The 20,407-nt window shown below is 55.3% G+C and overlaps 1 protein-coding gene across 16 annotated transcripts in view; it reads right to left on the bottom strand.

Moving 5' to 3' along the window:
- The window catches only part of GRAMD1B (GRAM domain containing 1B), a 242,751-nt gene that overhangs the window by 29,426 nt on the left and 192,918 nt on the right, over positions 1–20,407 (bottom strand). For 13 of the 16 annotated variants that reach the window (XM_059183486.1, XM_059183484.1, XM_059183490.1 and 10 more), the window contains 3 exons: positions 15,687–15,897; positions 11,096–11,170; positions 9,713–9,733 (listed from right to left, as the gene is read on the bottom strand). In XM_059183486.1, the coding sequence (XP_059039469.1) occupies positions 9,713–9,733; positions 11,096–11,170; positions 15,687–15,897 (307 nt within the window). Of the gene's footprint in view, positions 1–9,712; positions 9,734–11,095; positions 11,171–14,842; positions 14,864–15,686; positions 15,898–20,407 lie in introns of those variants that run through there. The other 3 variants (XM_059183487.1, XM_059183488.1, XM_059183530.1) reach the window with 3 other exon arrangements.

The raw sequence follows: 20,407 nt of genomic DNA, 5'->3' as shown, positions 1-20,407 counted from the left end.
ATTTTATATACTAGGAAGCTGAGGCACAGAGAGGTTAAGCAGCTTGTCTGAGGTATGGGACTCTGAAGTGGGAGAGGAGAGCACAAAGCGAAGCAGCCTGCCCCAGGGTCCCTGGTCTGAGCCACTGTTCTGTGATGGTGCCTCACGGTGTTGGTCCCAACAGGGCAACACAGATGCCCCAGCAGAGCACACCCTCTCGGGCGATGAGGGGTTCCTTGGGGGCACCCACTTGTCTCTCATGCCCAGGCGTGGTCTCCTCCCCGCCCCGGGGGGGTGGGTAATAAAGCTTCAGTGTTTCAAGATGAAAAAATTCTGGAAACTGGGTGCAGAACGGTGTGAATGCACTTAACACTACAGAACTGAGAAATCCTTACAAACACTTCAGATGGTTAAGTTTTAGGTTCTTCTTCTTCTTCTTCTTCTTTTTTTTTTTTTTTTTAAAGATTTTATTTATTTATTTGTCAGAGCGAGCAAGAGTGAGCACAGGCAGACAGAGTCGCAGGCAGAGTCAAAGGGAGAAGCAGGCTCCCTGCGGAGCAAGGAGCCCGATATGGGACTCGATCCCAGGATGCTGGGGTCATGACCTGAGCCGAAGGCAGCTGCTTAACCAACTGAGCCACCCAGGCGTCCCAAGTTTTAGGTTCTTTACAATTAAATTTCTTTAAAAAATTTAAAAAAAAGTCTCCAGCAGGGGAGTCTTCCTATTTTTACCACATTCCGCCATCAGCCCGAGGAGCAGCCTAGCAGATGGCCCCAGGCCCCCTCAGGTGTTAAGCAGGCATCAGGCAACCAATTATCCAAGCCTGGAAGTCCTCCTGTTCTCCCGTGCTCTCCACACAGCTGCCTCGCCCCTGCCTCTCTCTCGCCTCCGCAGAGAACTCAGGCATTGACAGAGGTGGACGTAGGTGCCTGGCATCTGGCCATCATCTCCCAACCAGACTGGTGGCAAACGGAGGGAGCCGCTCCGCTCCTCTCCTCCCCTCCGAACAAAGCTGTGGCCGAGGGGAGAGGGAGGGCAATGCCAGCTAACCTCTCAACTCTACCGGTGCCATCAACACTGGCTTGGGTGCAGGGACTCCTTAACGCAGCCTTGGAGATCAGTGCCCTGATGCTCCCAGGCTGCCAGTATGGATGGCAGGCGGGCCTCTGCCTCCCAGACTCTAGAGACACGCCAGGTCGACTCCCCGCCCACCCATATATCCTTTTGACGCAAAAGACCTCGACCCTCTGTCTCACCCCTGTGCTCTTAGAGCAATTTCCTCGGAAAGTGAGGCGTGGCTCACCTACTTTAATTTAAAACGGTCAGAGGATTTTGGTTGGTCAGGTCGGGGGGGCCCTCAGGCAGCAGGAGTGAGTAGGGAATTGCAGGGGTGCAGCAGAACGGTCACAAGGGCCCAGAGAAGTTGGGATGCACACTCACGGCTGGGATCTCCTCAGATTCATGCCAGCAGCAGAGTTCTGCACCAACAGGTGGATCCGGAAACTTCTTCAGGTACCATTGCAAAGGCTGGTTGTCCTGCTCCAGCAGGAGGCTCAAGAGGACCCCAGACTCAGTCAAAGATTCCATTGCTTGCCACGGCTCCTCCTTCCCAGGGAGCCCAGCTCCTGGAGCTCTGGTTCCCGACTGTGCCCTCAGGATGAAAATAATCAGCCCGGTAACGCAGAGAGGCAAACTGCTGGCTTCTCGGCAGAGGGTCAGTGTGACCCTTACTGGCCTCCTTCTGTCTCCCAGAGCTCCGTTTCCAGCACGAAACCTCCCAAGTGGGAGGGTGTGGTCAGCACGGCTCTCGGGACACGCTGGCTGGCCAGTGTCCCATGGCCAGGCTCTGCTTCACCCCACTTTGGCTCCAACAAGGTGGCTGGTCTATGGGCTGAGGGTGACCCAGAGGGGATGCGGTGGGACCCCTCCTCCTGGTCAGTGTGGACAACCACTCCAAGAGGCCAGCTGAGGCCAGAAGACGCAGACGACACGGCAGGTGCACGGGGCCAGCTGGAGGGCTCCGGACAGCAGGCCCCTGATGGACCCGCCACGCAAGAAGAGGATGACCCCACAGCCAGGTCCAGGGGTGCACCCCACTAGTTCCTCACACCCCGCTCACAGTTGGTCAGAAACTCCGGGGAGAGAATGAACTCCCGGCTTCCCAGCGCCGTCTGGCCCGTCCCATAAGACAGCCCGTTCACTGTGCAATCTCTCCGCTGGGCGGGCACTGGTCCCTATGACTCACAGCCCTCTCCCAGGCAGAGCGGCCACCAGGGGCTGTGGCAACAAGGCCTGTTCTCCCCCACCCCTACACACACACCCCTTTCCTTCCCCAGAACGTGCTCTCCTGAGCTGACCAGCAAACAACTTCTTTGTTAGAGCCGCCTGTGGCAGGGGGGAGGCAGGGTGGGTGGGTGGGCAGGGCCGGAGTCCTACACATGCCTCAAGTTACAGGATCTGGGTGATGGTACTGGCCAACGTCCTCCAGTAACCCCTCGGCCTAGTCTGGCCTCCCCAGCAGATGTTTCCTGCAATGGAAAGTAGCTGGCCAGGGCTCTGGGGGGAGGGGAGTAGGGGAAGGGAGGGGGAGGTGCCAGGGGCACGGCTGCTATGATGAAATCTGAAATTGGAGACGCTAATAGCCAGGGACTTCTGGAGCACACTCCTGTCACTGCCCCACCGGTCCACGGACCTCCCTGTGCATCGCACCAGCAAGGGGACCGGAGTTGGGTTCCTCTCTCCCCGGATGTACTGGTGGGGAGAAGTTGGGCAGATTGCCTGGAGAAGTTGAGGTCACCAGTTCCGGGGACCCTCCCCTGCCTCCAGCACTAGGAGGGGGAATCCAGGCCAAGGCTGCTCCTCAGACCCTGAGGGCCAACTAGCAATGCTATGACCAGAGACTCTGGCCCCAGCAGGGGTTAAAAGGAAACAGCGCAAACTTAGGGAAGCAGAGGAAGGAGAGTCAGGCCAGTGGGGCCAGAAAGGGATCTAGACAGAGAAGCCAGGGCAGCAAATGCATAGCATTGGGACTGGGAAGACATGGGTCCCCAGGAAAAGTTAGACCTTTGAAACAAATGGGGCACCTGCCTCACCCTCCACAGCAATGCCCTCCGTGTAGCGAGGGTCCCAAGCCTGCATGTGATGAGGACTGGTGCCTCTTAGGAGATTCTGAGATCTGAACCAGCAGGACTCCAACACGAGCGGACTCTAAACAGAGCTAATGAATGCACTGAAAATGGAAATCCTCGGGACGCTTGGGTGGCTCAGGGGGCGAAGCATCTGACTCTTGTTTTCGGCTCAGGTCGCGATCTTGGGGTCACAAGACAGAGCCCGTGTCAGGCTCTGCACTCCGCGGGGCGTCTGCTTGAGATTCACCCTCCTTCTCCCTCTGCCCCTCCCCTTCTCTCTCTCTAAAAATAAAGCTTTAAAAAATGGAGATTCTTGACTCCCCAAAGATTCTGACTCCAAGGAACCCAGAGTCAACTGGTTAAACAGTGTTAGGAAAAGTAGACAAGGAGTCTGAATCCTTCCCCAAACTCCTCTCTCTCTCAACATCTGCACACTGGACCCAGCCTCTCGGCCTCCACTGGTACCCATGCAGCAGAGTTCCTCCATCAGGTTATCATCCTCACCAGGAAGGATCTACACCTCTAACAGCTCTGGCTTCTACAGCAGAGCATGACCTGCTGCTCAGAAACCCTTTACCAATGTACACGTTCCTTATATCCCACTCCTGTTCCTCCATACACCGCATCTGACGTGTGCATACCACCCAGATCCCCAACTCCGTATGCACTTCTTGGTGCTCGATCCTTGCCAACACTCCAGACCATACACTCAAGCTTCTCTGCTCTGTGTACGGCAGCCCTATCCTTTGCACTGTAGGATGGGAACCCTGGCAGTTCCATTTTCTGGGGTGACCAAAATGCCTCTCTTCTTGGGCCATACCAGACCCCGAGATCTAGGCAGTGTATGGACCACGAAAGCTGAATCCTTCAAGCAATTCCGGAAACATTTCTGTATTGCTATGGGCCTGGTGGCTATAGTTACTGGGTGAGACAGAGTCAGGACACACCCAAGAGAGATAACCCCAGGGAGACAAGTCTCAGTGCTCAGCCTTTGTCTCCTACACCCCCCACGATGGACTGGGCTGGGCAGGGCAGGGCGGCAGGCAGCTCCCGGCCTGAGGAGAGGGCATTGACCCTGAGCTAAACATTAACTGCATGGCAAACACTGGGAGCTGGAACCAAATGGTACCCCCTCCCTGGGTACAACACCGGAGGGGTGGGGTCGAGGAACCCAAGAGAAAAACAGATGGATTTTGGTGGAGTACTAGACCTACCTGGGAAGAAATCAATTAAGACCTTCAAATCCTGGCCTTCCAACCAAAGCCAGGTAGGGAGGAGCCAGATGTGGGGCTGGGGGCGGGGAGGGTGGCAATGAGCCGAGAGAGGACAGAGATGCAGGTGGGACAGCCTTACGCAGAAAGGTAAAGAGGGGAGTGAGACTGGCCTCATCGTGGGAGCGGGGACCATTCTGGAGAAGGTGAAGGATGGGAGTCCGGGGAGCGGAAGTCAAGAGACTCTTCCAAGACACTGGGTAGGAAACACTGGGGAGACGGGCAGAGCTGACGGAAGCACACGGGGCTGTAGGCAGCAAGTCCTGTCTCTGGACTTCCACTTTCTATGCTGTCCCCCTAATGTCCCCATTTCGTGCCCACAAGGCTTTGTTCTCTTGCTCTCAATCTCATGCCGGCAGACCTGCTTGGTCATCCCACAGGACTGGCGCTATCCCTTCCTCCCCATCAAAAAAGCCAGCACCCCCATCCCGGGGCGTCGAGGGGAGCTTGGGCTCTAAGTCTCTCCCAGCCGCCAGGGCCTAGGCTCCTAACTTAGGACCTCAGACAAGCTGCTTCTCTGGGCTGCTATGACGACTGACCGCCCAGGAAGGGGTAAAGCCGATGAGGACAGTTACCTGTGTCCACACAAGGCGAGGCACCAAGCAAGAGACTCGTGACCACTTCATCCAAGATGCAAGCCTACTGCACCCAACAGGGGCCATCTCTGGGGAACAGAATGCACCCCCCTCCCACCTCCAACCTTGCTCTTGGCTTCCTACTGAAACTAAAGCCCCGTTTGTGCTTATCCCACCACTTCACGTCTACTGGGGCTGCGTCTCTCAAGCTGGGAGCCTTGATGAATAAAGCTGGGATCATCAGGCGCCTGGGTGGCTCAGTGGGTTAAAGCCTCTGCCTTTGGCTCAGGCCATGATCTCAGGGTCCTGGGATCGAGTCCCACATCGGGCTCTCTCTGCTCAGCAGGGAGCCTGCTTCCCCCCCTCCCTCTGCCTGCCTCTCTGCCTACTTGTGATCTCTGTCAAATAAATAAATAAAATATTTAAAAAAAAAAAAAAGCTGGGTTCATCAAGTAAGTTGGCGGGGGGGCACAAACGTAAGGAGGCATGGATATAATCAAGCCTGGGAAGGTCTTTTTTTTTTAAGTTTTTTTTTAAGATTTTATTCCCTCCATGGTCCCCGCTCTTCAGGTCAGAGTGGTTTGCCATCCTGGTGACAGCTCCTCCCGGGCCAGGTTAGGTGAAAGTCAAATGTGGAACAACGAGATGGCAGCTCACACAGTCAGAATGGCTAAAATTAACAAGTCAGGAAACCTTGACAGATGTTGGCGCGGAAAGCAGAACCCTCTTCCACTGCTAGGGGGGATGCAAGCTGGTGTAGCCAGTCCACAACACAGGACAGAAGTTAAAATAGAGCTACCCTACGACCCAGCAACTGCTCTACTGGGATTTTACCCAAAGGATATAAACACAGTGATTTGAAGGGGCACGTGCACCCCAATGTTGATAGCAGCAATGTCCACAAAAGCCAAACTATGGAAAGAGCCCAGACATCTGTCCATTGACAGATGAATGGATAAGGAAGATGTGGTATCGATACACAATGGACTAGTACTCAGCCAGCACAAAGAATGACGTCTCGCCATTGGCAACAGAAGTCAGTTAGAAAGACAAACACCGTATGACTTCACTCTGTGGAATTTAAGAAACAAAACAGATGAACATAGGGGAAGGGAAGGAAAACTAGAATAAGATAAAATCAGAGAGGGAGAGAAACTGTAAGAGATTCTCAACTCTAGGAAACAAACCGAGAGCTGCTGGAGGGGAGGGGGGAGAGGGGACGGGGTAACTGGGTGATGGACACGGAGGAGGGCGCGACGGACTGAGCGCGGGGAGCTGCATGCCACTGACGGGTCCCTGAATTCTACCTCTGAAACTAACAACGCGATGTATGTTAATTATACGGAATTTAAATTTAAAAATGTAAAAATAAATAAATTAGTGAATATTTATCACAAATTCCACCTCTGAAAGGAGAATAGTGGAATCTTGCCCCAGGAAATTACAGAAGTCTGCCATGATCCCTATGCTTTGTGTTATTCTGGCTAGAAAAAGAAACACAAGTATCAGAGGCAGGGAAAAAAAAGCAAAATGTGGAAGAGAGGAAGGTAAAGGAAGGGGTTGGGGAAATGCTGGGTGGGCTTCCTTCCCAGCAGACCCAAGCCACTCAACAACCCCAGGTGTTCTCAAGGGTCAGCAGCTCCGCCAGGACGCCCGGTCCGCGAGCTGACCAGGGCATGTGTGACTGTCCCGGAGCTGGGATGACAAAGCCTTTGCAGAAGGATGGCCCCCTAGGCAGCAACCCAGCTACAGTGCTCCCCTGAGTGTCAAAGAGGGCTGTTGGCAGCGCGGAGAAGGGGGGATGGGGCAACACAGAGGCCAAGTTAAGTGCCTTCTGGAAAACTGTGGATGTATTATTGGAAGGCAGTGCTAGGGAGCATGAGGCTTCTGCTTGCAAGAGCACAAACACATACGGGGGTGTCAGCCCCCCAAGGGTGCAAGCGCTGGGAAGATTGTGGGGACCCCACACCATGGACCCCGAGTCACGTGGCTCTGGGGAAACCCCCAGGTGGTAGCTTCCTGAGCAGGGCAGGACAACGGTGCCTAGGGGAACCACCACACTCAGTCCTGTGCTACGGATAGGCTCGCTGACAACATCCAAGTGGTCAGAGATGGGGGTGACACTAGCTGTGTGGGGCAGGCAGCACCTTGCTTCCTCCACAGACACCCAGAAGCTGGCAGTCCAAAGCCAGGGTATCGTCTTGGTCTCGGGGGGAGAGCAGGGTTTTTGCGGGAGCAGCAGCCCGAGGCTACCTGAAGCCAGCCTTTCTAGGGCTTTTCCTGACACACCAGCTGCTCCTTTCCCTCCCGATGTGAAAACACATGCAGACAAAGTGGAAAGAGAAACTAGCCCTTGACACCTGCAATTTAGGCCGGCTGGAGGTCCCCCCCCCCCCCGTCCCCTCTCGGCCTCCCAGAGTCTCCCTACTATTTCCCTGCCCCTCCTCCCCATCATTCCGTTCTGCAACCCGTCCCTGCCTGCCCCAGGCTTCCACCGAGGAAGCAGAGCAGGACCTGGGCACATGGAAGGAGCCACTTCTGCCTGCAACGTGGAAACAGCCGAGGAAAAGGGAGCCACAAGAAGACATTTCTGGATGGGCCGCCTGGAGTCTGCGAGAACCCCAGAGCGAGAGCACGCGCCCCAGAGAGGGGGCGGTTAGGGGCAGCGTTTAGTGTTTAGTCCCTTGTGCACTTGGCCTCTGAGTTAACGATTTGTGCCAAGTGGGGAGTCAGTCTGTCATGCTTCCGTAATTTATTCGGGGTGAGGGACGGGAGCTGGAGGAGACACTGACCATCTGTGAGTCCCAGGAAGGCCTGCGAGATGACCTTGCGTGGGGGCCCATTGCGCAATCAGGGAGGGTCTCCAGCGACAGGGCTCAGGCAGGAAGCAGGTCTGGCCACTCTCAGCTTCTCTGCCGTCTCCCCCTTATGTGTCGCCAGAGCCCCTGAGTTCTGGGCCCTTGTGGTGACTGGCATCCATTCCTGCCCCTCACTCTGTGAGGGCTCAGGGGCCCGCTGGGATGTGCAGGGGCGGAGGGAGGCCCTGAGGTGACAGAATAGGGAAGCCACAGAGGGGAAGGAAAAACTGGGGGCTGGTATCAGAGAAGGAGGGCGAGCCAGCCCCAGAATGGAAATCAGAGAAAGGAGAGGAGGAGCCAGAGACAAAAGGGCCTGGAGTCAAGGAAAGGGAAAGCGAGCTGGAACAGAAGAGCCTGACTGAGAGAAAGACAGTGACAAGGAGGGGGGGGCCTGCATGTCCAAATTTGGCTGTTTCAATGGGCTAACATGTCTGCAGCCACCTGTTTCCTGTTCCCTCTGGGGCACTAATTTTGCAATGCCGCTCAGAGTGGTGGAGGCTTTCTCAGGCAAAGGATGTTAGAGGCCCCACATAGCTCCCAAGAAAGTGCCCCCCCCCCCACAGAAGCAGCTTCTATCGCCTCCAGGATTTGAGCTCTAAGTGGCGCGGGGGCTGAAGACCACGGCAGGTCTAAAGGGAAGGGCTGCGGAACGAGGGGGCGTCGTCTGGCTTCTCCCCGACACAGGCCACCTCGGCCCACCTCAGTCTACAGCTCAACCCCATCAGTGCAGCCCTCCAGCCTCCGCCTCGGGGGCGCCGGGTTGGGTGGGCAGAGCTCCCCAGGGACAGGCAGGGCTGCTGAGCAGCAAAAGGTCAGAAGCCACAGGGCTGACCAGGCATCCCTGAGCCGTGTATGAAAATATCCCCCTACCTCACCCCACCTCACCCTAGGATCAGAAACAAGCCCCTACATGAAGTGCAAGCCTCCCCTCCCCCCAGGGCGTGCACAGCACCCCTCGCTCCCAGCCACTTTCTCCCCCACCCCTTCCACATGCCCGTGAGGCCCCCTGGGGTACAGCCTGGCCAGGGGCAGCGGGCAGTGGTACCTGCATGATCAAGCAGACCAAGTGTGGGGAGCGCCAGGCCCTGGGCGGGAACGACGGCGGCCTGAGGCCAGGCCCTCTGCGGCCCAGACCCAGAGGGCAGAGTGCAGTGCGGCCGGATGGCTGAGACCTCGGTCAGCTGCTCTCTGGGCGGAGGCGGGGGTGGGGGGGTTCAAAAAGCTGCCGCCAGTCTGTGTGGTGGGGGCTGTGGGCCTGGACGGGACGGCTTAGTCCACAACACAAGTTCTGGCTACGGAGTGGCTGGGTGAGCCGCCACCACGGACGACCCCAGGCTACACCTGCACTACAGACCCAAGAGCAGTGGTTGTCTTCTAGAAGGCACACGCCTCTTGGGCTAGCTGAGGGGGGCCTTGGGGCAGAGGTCAAATTCCGTTACATGGAATGGCCTCTCTACTATCAGAGAAAAGTCTGGCTGCATTTTCCCCACAATGTCTCTACTAAGGGAAGGAAACCTTGGTCCTAATTTAGGCCCCAGAGCTGTCCCCATCCCAGAATTCCGTGTGGTCTCTGGATGCCTCCCCGGCCTGGTCCCCTCCCCTGGGGCTGGAGGAGCCCTGCCCACAGGGGTAAGGGAGGATAGGGAGGGCCATCCCTCCTTGGTCTGTCCTGAATCAAAGCCTCCTTCACCAGCAGTCCTGCCCTGCTGCAGAGAGGGTAACCAGTGTGTTTGGTCTTTAGGGGCGGGGGGCCAGCCAGGGGCCCATCAGCTGGTTCAAGTCCCTGAAGCAGCCCCACCGCACTCCGCCCCTCTCCATTCCCACGGCTCCCACCCCCCGACCCCCACCACACCCGCTTCCCATGCACCCACCCGACCAGAAGAGAAACAGGGATACTTACATTATACCAACTCTGGCTTTTCTGAAAGGACAAAATAAGAGAAGGTACCATTAGTCAGGGAAGGGCTAGCGGGAATGGCCAGGGTAGGCCCGGCCTCCTGAGGGAAGGTTACACAGACAGCAGAGGGCGGGCAGGGAAGAGGAACCCCAATGCAGCTGAATGCTTCCCAGGTGGCTGCTCGAGAGGGGGCCTCCTTTCTCAAGACAGATCCAGAAAGGAGGCCCAGGGCAGGTCCATGCTGGAAGCCTCACCAAGGTCGGGGCGGCAGGCAGCGGCAGCACCAGCCAGAGCTCAGCTGGAAGGGAGTCGGAGCCCCATCACGAGGTTCTCTGATGGGGGGAAAGGATGCGCGGCAGGCATCCGAGACCCAGTCCCCAGATGGGCCCTGACCAGAAGCAAAGTGCAGACGGAGACCAACCCAGCCTTCCGCCCCAAGTCAGCCCCTCTGCACAAGGCAGGAGGGGACCCTTCTGGAAAAGGAAGAGAAGGGACTGCCTGGAAACCTCTTCCAGATACATTCTTGGGGAGCAGAGGAGGCCATTTCTCCTTCCACTCCACAACTGGCCGAGGAGATGAGAGAGGCTGGGGAGTACCGGGGGCTCTGCCCCGGCAGGAAGGTCGAAACACATCATTGCTAATGGTGCCTCCAGCTTCGAGGTGCTGTCATTCTGTTACCCACAAAATCAAGACTCCGGGCCAGCTCCAGAATTCAGGTGCTCTCGGCTCCCGGCCCTGGGCAAAGGTGACTTGTTTTCATGGCAACTGAGAGGCGTGGCTGACACTGTGCTCTGTCTACCTCCAATCTCTATGGCCAGGAGTCCTTTATGCACACCCCACTTGGAAGACACACAGATAGGAGCACACACACACACACACACACACAGAGCTGCTGGACCCCAACCCTTGAGGTGCTGATCCAACAGTTATAGACTGGAGATGGAATATTTTTGGTACTAAGAAGCTTGCCAAAGGCATTAACTGCAGCGAGAATCACTAGGTAGGGGAAACCGTGTCTGCATGTCAACAACTACACACAAGGCTGGGGATTCTGGGCCCAAATGCAACCTTCACCGCCCCCCACCTTGTCTAACAGGTTCAGACTCCTAAGGGAAAGAAAGGTCAGTCACGGGCTCAGAATGTCGACTGGGAGCGTGTCTGGTGGGGGTAAAGGGCAGGTGACTAAAGCGTGGTCTTGCAACCTCCCCCTTGGCCAGCTCTCTCTCTCTCCACCAGAAGAACTCTCTAGATGCTCTCCCCATAGTCGCTTCCCAACAAAGGCTGTGACTATGGCCCATCTGCAAGCCACATGCTCAAACCACGGCCTTACCCTCTCCTCTAATCCAGAGGTCTTAGCGGGGAAAGGGGCCCCATCTGACTACTTACAACCAACTGTTGCCCTGCTGAGGGAGCTACAGTCACAGTCTTCACCTGCAAACATCTGGCGAAGGCCACCCGTACCTGGAGGAGAGGGATGGGGCACAGGCTGCGTCTGCCCTGACCTTCACCTTGGGAGGTCTTCGCTCCTGGGGCCTGCCCTGAGATCACACGGCACGACGCTGTGCAGGCATTCCCTAAGCCCCATCCCCCAGAAGTGGAGAGGTGCGGTCAGCCTCCATGGCTCCTCAGGTCCCAGCACTTCATCAACCCGAAGCCAGGCCCTCAGACACCTGCTTCACAGCTAAGAAAATGCTCTGTCACCTGCCCCCTGGCTCCTTACCCCACTGTCCTGGCTTTCACGGAAGACCCCAGGAGGGAAGGGGGAACAGGAATGAACGTGGGCTGGGTGTGGGGACCCAAGAACCTTTACGATCATTCCTATGTGGTGTTCTCACCCCTGCCTAAGGTACACAGAAGAAGTAGATTTTTTTCTTCCTGTACTGCCACACAGCTATGCGTGCTTTCTGAATCTGCTTCGAACAAAGGGCTTCAGAGTGACAAAGAGCCTTGACCACGGAACCCGTGTCCCATCTCTGTGGGACACCTTTGTGTGTGATATTTGCTCTTCTGGAAAGGGGTGGCAGGAGAAGAATTTGTGCTCCCAAGTACTGAAATGTGAAATGTACCATCAAAAGCGAGGACTTCTGTCTTCTCCCTCAGCGTGAGACTCTACCCCAAGCAGCCATCTCCAGGCACACTGGGAGAACCTCTGGGGAAAATGCCCCCCCACCCCGCCCCGATCCATAGTAGCTCCTGAGAACACGCACTGTGGGCGCGGGTCTCTGAACTCTGACCAGCCTCCTGGAGGCAAATTCCACCCTCGTGGCTTTGCTCTCCCAGGGCTGAGTGCCCAGCTCAGGGAGGTAGGGAAATCAGAGGGAGCTCCTAGGCCCCGGTGCAGCGAGAACAGAGGTGTCCCCTGACATGAGTTAGGCTATCTGCCCTTGCAGGTTCCCTGAAATGCCCCTCCTCTGCAGAGAAGGCCAGAAGCGTGGGGAAAAACAGAACTAGGCATGGGGGTGAAGGCTTTTCTGACAGGTCATGAATGGATTTGGCCAGAAAGGGCGTCAAGGAACGTATACTCAAAGACCGTGTGGAACACATTTCTATCACCTCCTGGAAAGGGTCTCAAGAATAAGCACTAAAGGAATGCAAGGCCCCTAGAGACAGACCCATGTTCCCTAAAAACATCTCCCCAGTGCAAAGGCTCCTGGAGTTGGGAAGATGGGGACAGGGGAACCAGAGGAGGGGGAGAGCGGAGCTCTACTTAGAGGAGGTCAGAAATAAGAGAGACTTCTTACTTTGATCAGGTTAAGTCTGTCATACTGGAAAGAAAACCACAGAAATTAGAATTGAAAGACAAGTCAAAAGTCAAGGGGAGAGGAGCAGCAAAGCCACTGAGCTGGGATGACACAGCTCAACCAGCCTGGGACCTGGGTTCTGCGGGGACCTCTGCAAGGGCTAGCCTAGAGCAGGAGCTCCTGGCCGCATGTAGCGGCCGCCAGCTCCCCCTAGTGGCCTCAAGCCAGCACTACAGAGCAGAAGGTGGGTGGTGGCAGGAACTCAAGGGGTTTCAGGGAAGAGGAAAGAAGCCATGACCATCTTCTAGCCCGCTGCTCTGGGCAGGGCTGCTGCACCCAGGAAGGGTCAGTCTCCGCAGTCTAGTTAAAGATTCACAGGTGTGGGGCCTTACTGATCCCTTAGCATGATCCCCTACAGATTAACACGAGGAAATGGAGGCTCTAGGGAGGGGAAACAGATACAGCAGGATACCTTGGCTCCAGGGACAAGGGGGAACCCTCTCCTGCTTGCCTGGAAAACACAGGAGGTCTCCTCCTCTGTGAGGTGGACGGGAGGCACTGAGGGAGGTGGCCTGGCTGGGTAGCGACGGCTGTTCTGGCTACCACATCCCTTGCCATGGATATGTTTGGTCAACCTGAGACAAGCATCTACCTAGAGGGTGGGGGGAGGGGTATCCCCACCTCACCTCTGCAGCTCTCCAAACCAGGGGACTCCCAGACTATGTGTCTGCCTCCCCTGAGCTCTTCAAAGGGAAAATAAAACCCAGCCCCCTTCACCTTCTCCCCTGCCCCATCACCTCCTTATGAAAGGGGGGGGGCACGATTAACTTGGAATTCACCCTCAGCTCGTGGTCCCTTCTTTATGCCACATTTTGCCTCTCAGGGCCCCAGCCTGGCTTCTAATAGCCAGGTTTGGTTTGTGGACCACCTAGGCATGTGTCTTCTCTCCCCTCCCTAGACTGTGCGCTGCCCAGGGCGGGTAACTGGTCTTTACGATTGCTTCCCAGAGAAGAGCTGCCATTCAGCAGGAGAAGTTTAAAAATTCTCCTTACTGAGGGCTCGCCTCCACCCAGCACCTGGCAGAAGAGGCACCGGCCCCCCCGCGGGTGGGGACTGCCGGCCATCAGTAAGGTTTGCCTCTGCCACTGAGTGCCTTGCTAGGCATGGGGGTAAGAGGGCCAGAAGCCCGTGGCTTCACCTTGGGATGGAAAAGTGTGCAAAGTCCGTAGGCAGGACCAGAGGGATGGAACAACCTGATGCGTGTGTCTGGCCACATGGGTGCTGTCCCCAGCCAGAGGGCGGAGGCGCCGGGGGTGTGTGTGTGCTGGTGGCGCAGAGAACTCCCTCACACAGGGCGAGCTCCTCTCCCCCTCCCTACAGCAAGCAGCCACCGTCCCAAGTCCTCAGAGGCAAGCTTTTAGCCTGAAGGTCACAGACTCTAGGATTAGCCCTGAAGTCTCTTGTTCTTCTCTCAGGAAAGAGAACAGCTGTTCGCCCTCCTCCTCCTCCCCAAAACACTTAGAGAGGCTCAAGACTATTATTAAGCCATTCCTCTGCTTTTTCTTCTCCGGGCGACATCCCACCTCCTTTCCCCTGTGGGGATTATTTCCTGAGCCCTGCTGTTCTAAAATACCTATGGCTCTCCCTGTACTCCGCGTTCTGCTCGGACCTCTGAAATCCCGGGGGCCGGGGGCCCGGGGCCGGGCGGACGCCGGCACTGACTCCTGACCTGGCTGCATTGCTGCGAGGCCTGGAAGGGGCCACCACCCACGTCCACCAACTGCCAGACGTCAGCACCATGCCCTTCTGGGAGAACAGTCCTGCTCTGATCACAGTTCAGGGTCCTGAGAACACCAGAGGCCATGAGGCTGGGCAGTGGGCAGGTAGAGGGAGGGAGGGTGCCAGGTGGAGCTCCTGAGGTCGCTCTACCACACCGGGGACCTCCCTATAGGCATCTGTCGCCCTCAGTCATCTTGTCCGGGGAATCGGGACTCACCCAGCAAAGCAGGTATAAGGGACTCTCAGGACCTGAAGCCCCTCTGGATGGGGCCTCCCTTCCCCAAAGCAACGAAGGAAGCCCCGGCAGGACTCTGCTTCTAGATGGCTCCATGTAAGGAGGAAAGAGATTCCCAACCCAAGGCAGTGTTCGGGGAGCAGGCAGAGACCGGGGAGGACGGGAGACAGGTCTGTTCTCCGACTCTGGGCGCAAGAGGAATGGTCCCTCGGTAACGTCAAGCCAGCCTGCTACGGGGCAGCAGGGCCGGCCCTTCTGGGAAAGGGACCAAGCGAGACATGGGCCAGAGTGGGCGGGGGCGGAGGGAGGGGGTGCAGAGCACTACAGACAATTCAACACCAGAGGGGAGACCAAAGACAGAGACAAAAGATGGCTTACTTTTGAGAGGCGCTTGTGAGACTAAGACCATGCATGCAAAGGAGGTATTTGGGAAATGGTGGGGAAGAAGAGGAAGAACAAGAAATCAAAAGACAAATCAGATGGGAAGCCAGCTCCCGTGCCTCCCAGGGGCCCCCTTCCCCTCCCCAGGGCCTGGGAGCCCAGCAGTAAACAGAAGCTTTTTTGAAGGAGCATCTAGGCAAAGAATATCTCCTGCTTCCCAAAGGACTGGGGAGGGGATAAAATCTCTGGGGATCCATCTGTAGCCCAGGCACCCCTCTGGGGCTTATGCTATGCCTATTCTCAGGCAAAGGCCCGGGTCCTCGGGCAACAGCATCTTGGGAGGGACAGAGAGGCCTGGTCACCGCCCTCCTGGCCAAAGGACTACCAAGTGGGTTATTACCAAAGGTAAGGCAGAGAGACAGCCAGGGTGGATGTTAAAAAACATCCCCCTTCCCGAGGACTCTCTTCCTGGCCCTGTTGTTGTCCCAAATCATGTTCCCTTCTACCCCAAATTTGAAAAAGGAAGCGGGACTAAACAGATGGTCCCTCCTGGTCCCCAGAGCACCCTTTCTCCAAATCTCAAGGTCCAGGAGGCTCCCTCGCCCCAAGAGAGAGAACAGTCAGCGTGGAATCCTGTAATGAGTTCCCCGGGGGGCACTCCGAGGGCTGAGCTGAGAAGAGAACACTGGGCTAGGGTCAACCCTGCCTGTCCCACCCTTGCCTCACTGACACAAGGGTCTTCGGGGAAAGGTCTCCCCCCTTCGCCGACCCTCCCCCCACACTGGCTTCCTTGCAGCCAGCTAAGGAGGAAGTGGAGAGGCCCCAGCGGGGTCCAGCTCACCTTGGAATTTTTGCCGCCACTCCGGCCAGACTGTGAGGAGCAGCTGCGCTGCACGCCCTGCTCCGGCGTGGACGGGGACTTGTCCGAGGAGTGATCTGAGCCCTTCTCCACCATGGTGTCTCCGTCCGGGCTCTGCGGGGTTGGCGAGCGAGACCGTTTGCGGAGGATGGGGGAGCAGGCCGGCGTGCTGCGGTTTGAGTTACTGGCAGTGCTGCAGGGGCAGATGGAGAGAGGGAGTGGGGTGGGAAGGGAGGAGGAAAGACAGGCAGTCAGTGATTGAAGGCCAAAGCCGGGTCCCAAGGAGCCAGCTCAGGGAGCCAGGGTTGGGGCTGGGGAGAAACAGGGAGAGAAGGGCTACGGGCTCACGGCACCGTAATACTGCTGCTGGCCAGGAGGGGGCGGTGGTGTCAACGGGAAATGGAAATAGGACTAGAAGGGGTAAGTAGGGCAATTAGACATTTAGCTATTCATCCATCCATCCATCCGACCATCTGTCTGTCCATCCATCCAAATATTGTCAGAGTCCCTATTACATGCCAAGAGCCATCTCCAAAAAAGAATTTAGGAGCCGAAAGACGCATGAGAGATCATCTAATACTGCAGATCTGGTTTCGACATTTTGTTTTACACATATGTGCCTGTAAAAATGGTCAAAAATAATCCTACTTTTCAAAGCAGTCACGTGCACTCTATTTCGCTAGCTTCTTAAAACAATCCTCCACGGAGGTAGTAATGACAAGTGCCCTAATCCTTATTTTTAAAAATGAAGCCCGTGCACCCCAGAGAGGAGCTCAGATGTCCTCTGATCGCAGAGGCATTCGAAACAAAACCTGGGTCTCCTGACTTGCAACTCACACACACCAGAGTACTTCCTTGTAAGCCGTACTGCTCTCCGCGTCCCCTGCCCAGGGCGAAGACGAACACAGCAGAAGTTCTCAGCTTCCAGAGTCCCTGCCACCCAACCGTGTTTCCAACAAGTATCTTATATGCCCCACGGTCCTGAACCCATGCACACCAAGGCTTATAAGCTGTGTATTTACGGCTGGATACTGAGCTTCAGCTCTTGATGGAAAAGAAGGATAGAAGACAGAAGAGGGGAGGAAAGCTGAATACTGTGACGTTGTAACAAGTGTTTGCTTTGGTCTGAGAGGACAGAGCAAGAGAGGTCAGGGACAAGGACAAGGTTAAGTGGGAAAGAGACAGGAGAAAAGGGAAGGAAAGCAAGGATGAGACTGCAAAGCCAAAGAAAGCATAAGGGCAGGGGTGAGGGCGGGAGGCAGATGAGAAGCCCAGGGTCTCTCTCACCCACTCAGTGGTCAGAGAGCAGGGCCAGGCTTCTGGAACAGCCCAGATCCAAGGCTGTGAGGGCCCCTTCATCCCAGCCTTCCCTAAGGGAGTGCCGTGCCGGGTGGGGAACACAGTCATTTGCATGAAGATCAAGCTGTGACCTCAGATGTCCCATGGAACCCATTTGCAATGAAAACCATGTGTTGAGACGTGAAAGGTAAGACCTGAGGCTTTGCTTCACCCTAAAACAGATCGAAGTTTTAGATCTCACTTAAAATACTAACAATACCCTTGATTTAGAGAAAAGAAGCTCTTTGAGTTCTCATCCCGTAACCATCTTTATCCTCTGACCCCGCCCCAACTCATTCACATGCAAACCCTGGAGAGAGGAAATTATGTTCCTTTTCCTGGTTCGGAAAAGCAGAGCCTTGGAATGGTGGCAAGGGGACGGTGGGACATGGCCTCCAGGAGGAGGACTCAGGTGCTCACCAGTATTCCAAGGATTTTCTGTCTTCTAGGATTACTTAGCTAGAAGCATAGCCAGGAACTCTACTCCTCACCTCAAGGAGTTTGCTCACGGACACACCAGAGTGTGGACGGCGCCTAGCACTGCCCGTCTCAGACCCAACACGCCCACAGCTCAGCTCCACTTTTTCCCTTCCGTAATGGGACCTCGAAACACATGGTGATCCCAAGTGCAGCAATGAAAGGAGATCTTATCCTCCAAACTCTCCATCCCCACTGAGAACAGGCTATCGAGGAGGGATTCAGTAAGGGGTGGGCCAAAAAATTCTAACCTGCAGGAAACTCACTCCAACTTGCCCCAAACCACATGAACCTCACACTCAATGGTTAAAATGTCTCTGAGATTCCCTCAACACCTAGTGGCCTCCTCTTAGCTGACCCACCATAAGCCATCCAAGGAGACCTGACTTTGGGCCTTCCATGCATCCGTCAAAACGTCAGTCAATAAACTTGTACAGTCCTTTGTCACTTTTTTCTCTGTGCTTTTAAGGCTACTGATCATCTGAGCTCTTCCTGAAGATCTCGCCTCCCCTTCCGGATGCCACACACCTCTTCCGGCCTCAGACGCTGGCTTCTCTTTGCTAACTCTACCCGAAGTGTGGTCCTTCCCCGAAGGTGAGTCCTTCCTTGCCCACACCATCTCCCGCTTCACAGGACTTCGCCTGTGCCTTGCAGCAGAAGACTCCCTCCCCGCCTGCTTCCGGTTCTCATCACTTGCTCACTTCAGCCCAGCAATCTGCAGCCGAGGGGACACTCCCTCCAAACCCACGTCTCACAAGCCCCTCAGACGGAAAGCCAAGCCTGCCGTTGGTCCTGAACCTCTTCCCACTACGGCCGCTTCTCCACAGCATTCTCATTCCCCGTCTCTGGGGCTGCAGACCCACAACTTCCATCTCACCCCGCAAAGAGCCAGTTGGTGGATCCCATCAATTCTATTTGCTGAAAGCTCTTTGCCACCCTTCCTTCCTCTCCCTCCAGGGCCCCTTGCGGAGCTTCTCCCCAGATGGTCTTCTAGGCAGTCTCTTTCTCTCCCTCCTCTCTTGGGCTCATTCACACCTCTGGCATTCAACCTTTCGGAATACAAACCTGATAGCATCTTTCTTCTGCCCCCCTCCCAGCATTCACATTAAAGTCTCCAATCCTCAGAATGGAATTCAAAGTTCTTGAGGGAAAATCATTTTGACACTTACTGTACCCTGGTACTTTGTCTCTCCTTACACAATCTTTGAGAGCTCTCGAGTATAGTCCTATATAACCTTCCCTGGTTTTCTTCCCACTCTCCTCCTCCTGGCTCCTGACTTCCACACCTATCACTACTTGAGTGTGAGGGGTCCCTCCCCCAACTCCCACCCCACCCCCGTATCTACCTACCAGAGTTCTACCCAGCCTTTAACACCCATCTCAAACCCCACCTTCTCCGAAAAGCTTTTCAAAGCCTCCGCCACTGAACTGGCTAGAGCATCTAACATATTCTGCCCAGTGCACGCTCTTGGAAGCACCCACCTGTGCCCCCCCCACGCCCACAACACCCAGTGGGAGGCTCTCTAAGTGGTAGGGGCTCAGTACACGTCCGCTGGATCGAATAGCATTCGAGTTTTAACAATCCTCATGGCTTTCCCAGTCCCCAGTATCCCGACAACTCCCAACCAAGTCTGTGCCTTCAACCTGCTAACAAAAATAGCTATACAGGTTTCTGAATGTTTATATGAGTTCCTGACCTGATGCCAAGTGTTTATGATGTGATCGCCTATTGAGATCCCCCAGCCAATCTATGAAGTGTTAGTGTGTATTATTTATTTTTTTTTTAATTTTATTTATTTATCAGAGAGAGAGAGGGGGAGAGAGCGAGCACAGGCAGACAGAATGGCAGGCAGAGGCAGAGGGAGAAGCAGGCCCCCCGCTGAGCTAGGAGCCCGATGTGGGACTCGATCCCAGGACGCTGGGATCATGACCTGAGCCGAAGGCAGCTGCTTAACCAACTGAGCCACCCAGGCGTCCCAATTAGTGTGTATTATTATTTGTCCCATTTTTCAGATGATAAAGCGAATTACTGACAGATTCAGTAACTCTCCCAGGGTCACCCAGACAGGTAAGTGGCAAGACTGGGATTGAAATGCAGGCCTGATGACAGAGCATGTTCTCAGAACCAACAATGAGTAATCCTTCTCGGCTAGGTGAACAGATAGAGAAGGATGGAGGGGTGGTGGTGGATGGAAAGAAAAGAAGGAATCAGCTTCTTGCCTCCAGTTTTCAATCCAGTATCTATTTTGCTATCAAAATGAACTTTCTAAAAAGGGATTTTGCAATTCTAACCATCCCCTCCCCTGGTTCAAAGCTCTCTATGGTTTCCTATCCCCTTAGAAGAAAGCCTGTTCTCCGAACTATGGCACAGAAGTTTCTCGAAGGTCTTGAGGATCACCCTTGGCTACTCCTCCCAGAGGACCCCCTCCCCGCCTCAGCCATCCAGGACTAATGACAGATCCTGGTGCCATGTTGTCTCCCTTCCACATTTGTCAGTGTCTCTCATTCTGAAAATACCATTTCCCCCTCCAAGCACTCTTCCAACATTTACTGTTCAAGACTAAACCCAACTACTCCCCCATCACACTCCCCCCATGCTCTGACCCCTCACTATACAAGAAGACACCTTCAAAGCTGTAGTTCTAAGTCAGCAAAATCACCACTAGATGTGCTACGTAGCTAATACTCTTTTAACAGGTACTCCGTTATCCAGCTCAGTCAGTTAAGTGTTCAACTCTCGATTTCACCTCAGGTCATGATCTCAGGGTCGTGGAGTGGAGCCTCCTTAGGATTCTCTCCCTCTGCCTTTCCCCCTGTATTCATGCTCTCTCTAAAAATAATAATAATGATAATAATAAATAAGTAAATAAAAGGTACCCCACTATCCT

The sequence above is a fragment of the Mustela lutreola genome, chromosome 1 (genome assembly GCF_030435805.1).
Source record: "Mustela lutreola isolate mMusLut2 chromosome 1, mMusLut2.pri, whole genome shotgun sequence".
Classification (NCBI taxonomy): domain Eukaryota; kingdom Metazoa; phylum Chordata; class Mammalia; order Carnivora; family Mustelidae; genus Mustela; species Mustela lutreola.
This window is presented reverse-complemented; position numbering and strand designations above follow the sequence as displayed.